This window comes from Chaetura pelagica, unplaced genomic scaffold, assembly GCF_000747805.2.
Source record: "Chaetura pelagica isolate M959 unplaced genomic scaffold, ChaPel_1.0 scaffold405, whole genome shotgun sequence".
Lineage (NCBI taxonomy): Eukaryota > Metazoa > Chordata > Aves > Apodiformes > Apodidae > Chaetura > Chaetura pelagica.
The window spans coordinates 4,392,374-4,401,700 of record NW_009953489.1 but is presented as its reverse complement, the minus strand read 5'-3'; the positions used below and the strand labels follow the sequence as shown (position 1 = coordinate 4,401,700).

At 47.6% G+C, this 9,327-nt stretch overlaps 2 protein-coding genes across 2 annotated transcripts in view; both read right to left on the bottom strand.

Annotated features, from left to right (window-relative positions):
• Positions 1-2,014, bottom strand: part of SURF1 (surfeit 1) — a 6,643-nt gene extending 4,629 nt beyond the window's left edge. The window contains exon 1 of the mRNA XM_009998970.1: positions 1,946-2,014. Within this exon, the coding sequence (XP_009997272.1) occupies positions 1,946-2,014 (69 nt within the window). The remainder of the gene's footprint in view (positions 1-1,945) is intronic.
• A 2,492-nt stretch (positions 2,015-4,506) lies between these two features.
• SURF4 (surfeit 4) lies at positions 4,507-9,327 on the bottom strand. The gene is made up of 5 exons (XM_009998866.1): positions 9,139-9,327; positions 7,911-7,987; positions 7,254-7,297; positions 6,102-6,288; positions 4,507-5,484 (listed from the first exon to the last, which is right to left on the bottom strand). The coding sequence occupies exons 1-5, from the start codon at positions 9,242-9,244 to the stop codon at positions 5,218-5,220; spliced, it is 681 nt and encodes a 226-aa protein (XP_009997168.1). The 5' UTR covers positions 9,245-9,327; the 3' UTR covers positions 4,507-5,217.

Genomic DNA, 9,327 nt, shown 5'->3' with positions numbered 1-9,327 from the left:
GCGGGCTTACACTGACGGCAGGAGGTACCAGCGGCTGACAAGGACAGCCAGGGAGTTCGACTATGCCGAGTTTGAGCCCCACATAGTGCCCAGCACAAAGAACCTGTATGTATCCTCCCTCCCGCGGGTTACGCTTCACACTTGGTTACATCTCAGTGGTTGAGCTTTGCAAAGTTCTTGAGAGTTCACGGGCTTGGGGAGACTGGGGAGGTCTGAAGTAGGTACCAACCGAGCATGGTGCTTCGAAGTGAAAGGTTATCAAGTAGCAGATACTTAAACCCTGCCTCTGGCTGTTTCTTTGTGTCTCTCAGACACCAGCTGTTCTGCAAACTCACCCTCAGACACATCAACAAGCACCCAGAGCACGTCCTGAGGCATGTCCGGGGGAGGCGCTACCAGAAGGCCCTGGAAACGTGTGAGTGGCTTTTCTGAAGGTGCAACCAGGCACCTCTTGTCTTTCCTCTGAGCTGTTGAGTCCAGTAGCTCTGTGTGAAGGAAGGGGATCCATTATTTTTAGTCTGGCAGTGGCATACTGTTGCTGTGTGTGCTGCTCAGCTGGGGAGGAAGATCCCAGATGTAGGGAGCAGTGGGTCTCCAGGATGCCCTGGAATCTCCTCACTTGAGAAACTCTCAAGCTTCCTCAGAAGGGGTGGATCTCACAAGCAGCGCAGTCTCTATGTTAACAGCTTTCCCATCTTTCAGAAAAATCATATCATAGGATCATGGGATGGTTTGGGTTGGAAGGGACCTTCAAGATCATCCAGTTCCAACCCCCTGCATGGGCAGGGACACCTCCCACCAGCCCAGGCTGCTCCAAGCCCCATCCAACCTGCCCTTCAACACCTCCAGGGATGGGGCTTGGCTGCAGATGGAAGGCATGTTTTACAGTTGGAGGTTGACATACTTCAGAGTTGCATTTAGTACCAGCTAGAGCTGGAACTGAGCAGGCCTGAGAGGACTGGGTGTCCTTGCTGAGTGCTGCCCAACTCCTCCCCCTCAGATGAGCAGTGCCAGAAGGAGGGAGCACAGTACATCCCTGCCTGCCTGCGGCACAGGCAGCGGGCGCCGCGCCCCGGCCCGCAGCTCAACGGGAGCAGGGAGCCCTGTGGGAAAGAGGAATTCTGGGAGCCAAGGTCCAGCGATGAGGATGGAGAGGAGACAGATGACAGCATGAGTGACCTGTACCCCCGTGAGTAGGAACGTTGGTCTCATCTGTGTCCTGAAGGGAGTTTGTTGGCTCGTTTTCTCCTCGCTTCTTTTTACTCCCTTCTAATGAAACACCCGTGTGGTTAATGCCCCGAGTGTTTCAGTGGCACGTCTGTGATGTGCCACAGAGCACAGCTGTGCTCAGGGTCTGGAAGCAGCCTGGGAAATGGCCTCGAAGGTTCCCTCAGAGCCAGGGGGAGGCAGAGCCTGTGTGCACAGCAAACTGACCCAGAGCTTCAATCCTTGTGTTTCAGCCGCACTCTTCCCAGAGAAAAGCCCACCAGCTCCACAGGCCACAAAGGGCAGCGAAGACCTTGGAACAAACAGTGAGGATGAGGAGGTCAAGCAGAACGGGGACAGGAATGGAGAGGCTGGTGGAAGAAGGGATGTCAGTGGAGTTGCCGGCAGCAAGAGGGGGAAGGTGGGAAAGTCAGACTGTGTGTCCGGCAGCAAGGATCGTGGGGCGGGATCCCGGGCTGCAGGGGGGGGATCTGCTCCTGTCCTGGAGGGGTGGAACTGTTCACAACAGGCCCTCCCCCTGTGCTGCCCTCCCACTGGCAGCCCGAGGTGTGAATGACAGCCAAGAGGTGTTTATCCCACCTGTGTAAGTAGCTCCTTTGGTGGGATCCTGCTGTGTGCTCCCTAACAAGGAGACTGCAGCTGTCTTGGGGTTCCATCACCCTCCACACACACACAGACATTAACTGAACCTTTCTGAGGTCACAGGGTCCTTCTAGACCCTTTTCTGCCTCTTTTTGAGGAGCTGGCCAGGTCCTGCCTTACAGGACACACCCTGATCCTTCTCCATTTGGGAAGCAGGCAGATGTTACATCCATAAACACTTAACTCTCCAAGGCAGCTGGATCCTGTGTAGCTGTTTCAAACTGGGAAGTGATGCTGGATGAAGCTCAGGCTGTCACTGTGCCCAGTGGAACCACATGGCAGTCAGGGAACAGGGCAGGGATCCTGGCTGGCTTTGACCAGCGCTGTGCTTGTCTCTTGGTAAAGGAGACCACACTCCCTGTCTCTTCAAGCTACCTCCAGCAGGGCTGGATTTGGGGTTTGGAATTCTGCTGATTCCCTTTTTTTCCTCTACAGAAACAGTCAGGTCCTTTAAAGAAGAAATTCAAGAGTCATCATCGAAAGCCCAAGAACTTCAAGAAAGCAACCAAGGGCAAATAAATGTTGTGATAAATACAAGTCCTGACGCCTATTGTACAAGAATTCCAGAGGGTGCACAAGGCTGGCTGAATGTCTGCCTGCTCCAGTTGACTGTGACAGCTGGGCAGGGGATGAGTGGGGTGGAATTCAGTTGTATTCCAGCATCCTCATGTCACCCCACCCAGGGAAGAGTGACAACTGCAGTCAAGCACAGGCAGCCCAGTGCTTGGATCTCTTCCTGGAGAGGTGGGATGGAAAGCACAGGAGACCACCAACCAGCATCTCCAGGTAGCCCAGCTGTGGGGTGGCACCAGCCACACACGCCAAGTGGATACAAAGATGCCATTGTTTTATTTTGATTGTTTCCAAAAATCAAAACATTTTCAAACACAACTAAGGTACAAAATACAGCGTAAAATGAGAATTTATACTTAGTTCTTTTTTTTTTTTCCCACATAGAAAGCAAAAATATATTCAGAATGAATTCCAGAACACTTTGCAGAGCCAATCAAGAGCTGACATCCTGCTTGTGAGAGCTTCTTGGCCACAGAGAGAGGTCACTGTGTTTTTGGGAGATGCATGGATACAGCAGTGTATGTAGAAAACCAAAATCTTCAGGACTCACAGTTACTAAGTCTGCACATTATGCTGCCTAGAAGTATCTTTTAATGCCCTCCCACCCTAACTGTGCCCCTTTAGCACCAACATATTTCTGCTGCAAGGGACAGTATCAGTTCCTTTTCTGGGGTGTCTTGCTGGAAAGGGACTTGAATCTGGTCAGTATTTCAGACTAGTCCATTATCCAGCTCCTTACTTAGACAGGACACAAAGTTTAGAAAGGGCTACTTACAGGATTTTTCTATCATTCCATTTATAAATACTATGAACATCAACAGCAGTTAGGATCTCTGAGGATGGCTGCCTTGATGTAGTCTAAAGCTATCACAGGACCTGCAGTGAGAGAGGAAAAGCCTCCTGTTCTGTGTATCCATCACCAGTTTGTTCTGCTACAAAGGGACAAGCACAGGGAACACCTCAGGTGAGAACTCTCGCCAAACTAATCCAAAGCTTTCTACAAGGCCTGACCTTGCATGCTGGCTTCCCCTCCCCTCTACCCCCACACACCAATTAAGTTTCCTTCAGCAGCAACACACTGGCTGTTACACAGGCTATTTTCCCCTTAAATGATGAAATCACTGGTTTAACATTCAGCAGTGCTCTTCTGCCTGTCATTGGGTCTTTCAGCCTGGTTTTCTCTCCTAAAATGCAACCGTTTGTCCTTACCCTGGTGAGCAGCTCCTGCTGGAGAGGCCTTCAGCTGGGTTAATCACTGCTTGAACAAACAGTTGAGCAGCTTTCTCAAGGGAGACAACAGTGCAAGGAATCAATATAATGTTATCAAGTTGGTTGGGCTCATGCTTTCTAGAATTTTGGTATCATCTAGTGAAACAGGTTCACCTAGTTGACTAGCAGAGGACAAAATGCCTCCTCTGAGCAGCAGTAAGCATGTTCATGGCACAGGTTGTGGCAACTGAGAGGTGAAAACAGGGCCTTCCTCTCCTCACCACAGTGCTAAGGAGTTCCTATCTCTGAGCACACAAGTTACATCCCTGGTGCTTCTCCACTGGCAGAAGTGTGAGGATGCAGAGCTGGGGCTCTGGCAGCACACAGCTGGCTTGTTCCCTCCCCACACACCTCAGGAGTGGTGTGAGATGGCAGAGGGAAGGGGCTGCAGCAGGAGGACAACACCCCACCTCCTCCACTCTTCAGTCAGCTGGGACTTGCACAGCTGAGAGACTGCCAGAGTGAATCTAAAAGCAAAGGCTACAGCTTAGGAGACAGACTGTTCTCATCCTGCATGTGCTGGGTGCAGAGAAAAAGGGGAGTTTCTGCAATTCTCAAGACACTTTCACCAATAACCTGCAATTCAGATATGAATTTGGGGCATAAATGAATGGAAGCTGGTTAATAGCAGAAAGGAGCTTTTATTGTGGAACCTGCAGCACAATTTGGCTCCCTTCTTGGGAATTCAGGAGGGGTGACTTTGGGGAAAGAATGCTGAATAAGGAGTTCTTTTGGCACAGACTTTTAACAGAATCTGACATGATCTCTTCAGGAGAACCTCCTCTGCTTGAAACCTGATTAGCCATACAGGATGCCTGATTAGCACGACAGGATTCTCCCTTGTTCTCCTCAAAAGCAGAACTGGAACATGTTAGAAAACCCTCTCCCTTTTCTTAGCTAGATGCAGGTAAAACTACTGTCAGGTTTTCTTTTGCCTTTTTTGGGGGGGCAGGAAAGACCTCCCCTCTTATTAAACAAAATGGAATTACAGGCCTTTTAAGCAGCAAAAGAACATGATTTTTCTTTTGCTGCTGCTGCTGCTTTCCACCTTGATAAGAAATGCTATAACCAGCAGTGGAACTCCTTATGCACAAGACAGCTTTGATGAGGGTGAGAAAGGGGATCCACTTTTTTAGTTATAGCTGGAACCCAACAGCCCACTCCATGATTCAGCTCTATCTGCTCACAGTACTTCAAATTTTAAAACATTGCTGCCATGAAAGACAGCAACTCTCCTACTGCAACTCACTGAAGCATCAGCAAAATGCAGGCTCCTTGGGTTAGTTCCAAATCTAGGAAGTTAGATTAAGCCTAGGCAACATTCCTTGAAGAAACAGGGGTTTATCTATTACATTACTGTTGCCACTGTAAATCAAATTCAAAACATCTGTGCCTTTAAGAGGAAGGGGGCATGTACGTGTAAAATGCTGGCAGTTTTTTGTTGAATCCATAGAGAATCAGTTCTGGACTTAATATGTTATGTCCCAAGAAGTGTTGCTATTCCTGTTACCACTCTTTTTTCTTCTCATCCATGGAGACTCCACCAGGGCCCAGTGCAACCACGAGGAGCAGCCCCCCAATGACAGACATGGTCTGGAAGAAGTCGTATTTGAGGAAGTCATGCATGGGCTTGTAGGCTGGGACGGTCCAGAAGGCATTGAAGTAGATGTTGATGCCAAACAGCCAGATGACTAGAGTCAAGGCAGCCAGCTTAGTCTTGAAGCCAATTGCCACTAGGATTATCAGGGCTGTGCCCACAATGTTCTGCAGAATCTGCAAGCGAAAAAAAACAACAAACATACACAAATATCACAAGAGGGCATGGATACATTCAGCAGAACAGGTTGTCACAGAGTAGATGATTTAATAGCTTTTCTAAATATTAATTATACCAAAACCCAAACTTAAACGACAGGTTGAGTTGGGGCTGTTCAGCCTGGAGAAGAGAAGGCTCTGGAGAGACCTTAGAGCACCTTAAAGTACCTGAAGTGGCTACAGGAAAGCTGGGGAGGGGCTTTTTACAGGGACTTGTAGTGAGAAGACAAGGGAGAATGAATTAAAAACAGAGGAGGGGAGATTTAGGTGAGACATGAGGAAAAACTTTAGTATGAGGGTGGTGAGACACTGGAGCAGGTTGCCTCGGGAAGCTGTGGCTGCCCCATCCCTGGAAGTGTTCAGGACCAGGCTGGATGGGGCTTGGAGCAACCTGGTCTGGTGGGAGGTGTCCTTGCCCACGTAGGGGGGTTGGAGCTCAATGATCTTGAAGGTCCCTTCCAACTCAAAACCATTCTGTGATCCTATAATAAACATTCAGTAGGTCCTGCAGCCCCTCTAGGATTTGGTTCTATATTCTAGTTCCTTAATTCATGCTTTTACACTTAGATACTTACAGAAAAGAAGTTCATGTCAAAATGTAGCAGCGTCATGAACATGAGGACCAGCAGCACACGGCCCCCCAGCTGCATGTACTGCTTGGGGGAGCTCTCCCGCATGGTGGGGACACCAGCAAACATGCTCTTCCCCTCGGAGCGTGACTCAGCCAAGAGCAACAGCAAACCTCCCCCCAGGGCAAGGTTCCTGCAGAGAGACAGAGATGAATAAATAGCAGTTGATTGCAGTTTGCACTGATCTGGACATGTAAAGTCTTATCCGACAATTTCAGCTCAGTAAGAACCTGCCTGCTAGTGAGGAGTGACCTCAGAATGTGTCTCTGTGTTGGACTTCACAGCTGGAACAGCAGCACTGGACACAGCAGTGATTCACACAAGCTTGTGTAGGCAGGTACAGCCTGCCAGAGAAGTCCAGCACCCATAGCTCAGGCACAGCTGCTTGGCATCTCTCACAGCATGGATTTTGTTGTGTTGAAGTTATTCTGTACCTCAGGGTTAGCCACAGATGCCAAAGTAGTTCAGAGGTTGCTCTGAGGAAACAGCACAGCAGCCCTGCCACGAGAAGTTACACATTTACAGGGCTGCAGTAAAAGCCCAGAGTGTGGCTCCTGAGCTGCCCCCTGCTCCCCCCTCAGAGCAGAGGAGTGAAAAGGTAACAGCCAGACATCACTCATGACTTGACAAGAAAGCTCACATCTAAGAACCCTGTCCTCTACTTAGAGGAGGTGTTTGGGATTTAAAATCCCAGAAAGCACTCTGATATCTAATGCTTTAGTTTCCTCAAAGAATGGCCTCAGTCAGGCACAAGCACAGTTGCTATTTTAGACACTTAGGAAATAACAGCAGCTCATTGATCCTCTCCAGGCAGTTTGTGATCTCTCAGCAAGGAGGTCAGTAGCAGAAACACTTGGATCCCAGAGGGTTAGGATCAGTCTTTCTTTTCTACAGCACTGAGCCTGCCATCTACAATTCAACACAGACTGTATGGACTTTTAATTTTTAAGTGATGCCATTTCTTTTTTAATATAACTGTATCATCTGTAAAATCTTCCTAGTAAATACAATGTACAAAGATCATCTCCTCTGTCAGAGAGGGGCAGTGACAGACAACAGTTTTCTTTCTGTTTTGATCAAAACTTCAAACAGACATACCTCATTAAGAACTTCAGGTCCCATAGAATGCTGTATGCAATAGTCTAGGCAAGAAGAAAATAGGTTAAAACACCATCTAAATTATATGGAAGTTCTGAGTTTCTCTCAAGTCTGTGTTATTCACAGAAGAAGTCAATTGCAAGTATGTTATAGTGAAGGAAACAAGGTAGGTTACATCAAGATAGCTCAATGAGTCAGTGTAAAACAGGGAACAGAAGCCAAAATTTGACTTGTGCTTCAGCCCCCACAAAAATCCATCAGTTTTGAAGATGAAGGATGCTACTAGTGAGGATTCTTTGTGATGGGAACAGTTCTTTATAAAAGCTGTGTGCTAAAGGCCAAAGCAACTGCAATTTCACATTTGGCACATGACTGACAGACAGGTAAATTCCAAGTTACTTCTGCTAAATTGGTCAAGGTCAAGTATTGAATCAACATTTCCAGCTGACTAATTGCAATTACAGTCAAGGATCTATTGGGCACATGAGAAGAACAGCAGCAGCAAAACAGGTCAGTGCCACTGGGGACTGGTACTAGACCAGGGTGGAGAAAAATTCCAGGGTTAGGAGTTGTATTTAAATATGTTGGGAGTACTGGGGCTAAGAGAGAAGATTTGAAAGACACTGTTTAGAAGGGCTGAAGACTTAAGCCTCCTACCTGTAATGCTATAATTCCAAACAGTCCAAAGCAGGCATATTGCACAAAGTTCCTACTCAGCACCAGGATACAGCCGCCTGAGTTGGGGAAATTGAAGACAGTTACACTTCTGCCTTGCACAGGAAAAGATGCTGCAGGAATGCCAACTCCTTTTGAACTGGGCAGGCTCCTGTGTCCTTCAACTGTGCCATGAAGGACATCAGGCAGGAAATTCTAATGGCACATTGGCCAAATTGGTTTAAGAACCAGTAAGTTTTAGTGCATTTTAAAATGTGTTATAATTGCAGAAGTATCTGTTATCTGACACAGGGTGAGCACACACGAGTTGCAGCCCCAACACACAGCACAGCAGCTGTCAAGTGTTAAAGCACTAGAAGTTGTTAAAAAGAAACTCAACTCATCATGGATTTTGTTCTTTTTTTTAATGAGATAACTGTTAGGGCAAACATGCTGCACTCCTTTTCCTTGAAAGCTGTTGGCTTATATCCCTCCTCAAATCTTCTGTACCAAAGCACCGACAGCCTTTGCCATGTTGACATGAGGACCAGTAACTACATTAAATTAAGCTGACTCTACAGAAAAATGAGGGTTAAAAAAAACCCAAACACCCAGACCCAGGACAAAAATCTGGCAAGGTAGTCAAGAACAGCACACCATGGGCATAATATTAACGGAAGAGAATTTTATTCCTCTCTCTCAGTTTCTGACACTCTAAGTCCACCAAGCAGACACGGAGAAACTCTGCTTCTGGGATTATTTTGATTCCTGGGCTTTGAAAGCCTGACATAAGCACCTCTCTCAGGCTTAAGTTTCTCAACTGCAGGATAAGACTTTGCCATTGAGATTAATACCCATAAAACCAGAAGGCTGAGGAAGTCTTAACACTGTCCTGCTTAAGAAAATATGAGTATTTCATTTAAAGAATTCAGGGGGTGTGGTATGTGTTCATAGATGCATGTAGAGAAGAGAAACCAGACTGTCCTAACTGATTCTTGGAATCTCTGACTCAAGAGGTCGTGTGTCATAAAAAATTCTCTAAGACTACTTCCAGGAAAGGCTGGAGCAGGTTAACCACAAGTTCCTTTCATTCAGCCCACACAGTACTATCAGTTGTAAGCTGTAAATGGCTATTAAGAAACCAGTGAGGCATCCCCTGCTTCCATGAGCCAGGGTGACAGACACTCTGGAGTGCTCTGGCACCCACCTTAACAGCCTTAGAGCCACTTACTCAGCTGTCCGAGGAGATTTATGAACACAAAGATGGAGGCCAGGAAATAGCCACAGTTCCACGTGCCATCAATGTAATCCCTCTGCTCACTCCACTGGAACCACATGCGGATGCCATCCTCCAGGAAGGTGCTGATGAGGCACAGGCGGGCCACGTGAGGGAGGTACTGCTTGGTCACCCGCAGGAACT

Coding starts and splice junctions, on each gene's coding strand:
- SURF4 (XM_009998866.1), bottom strand. CDS start 9,244: ATGTGGTTCCAGTGGAGTGAGCAGAGGGATTACATTGATGGCACGTGG. Junction 7,988..9,138: donor AAATCTCCTCGGACAGCTGA/GTAAGTGGCTCT, acceptor TCCCCAACTCAG/GCGGCTGTATCCTGGTGCTG. Junction 7,298..7,910: donor TTGGAATTATAGCATTACAG/GTAGGAGGCTTA, acceptor CTTCTTGCCTAG/ACTATTGCATACAGCATTCT.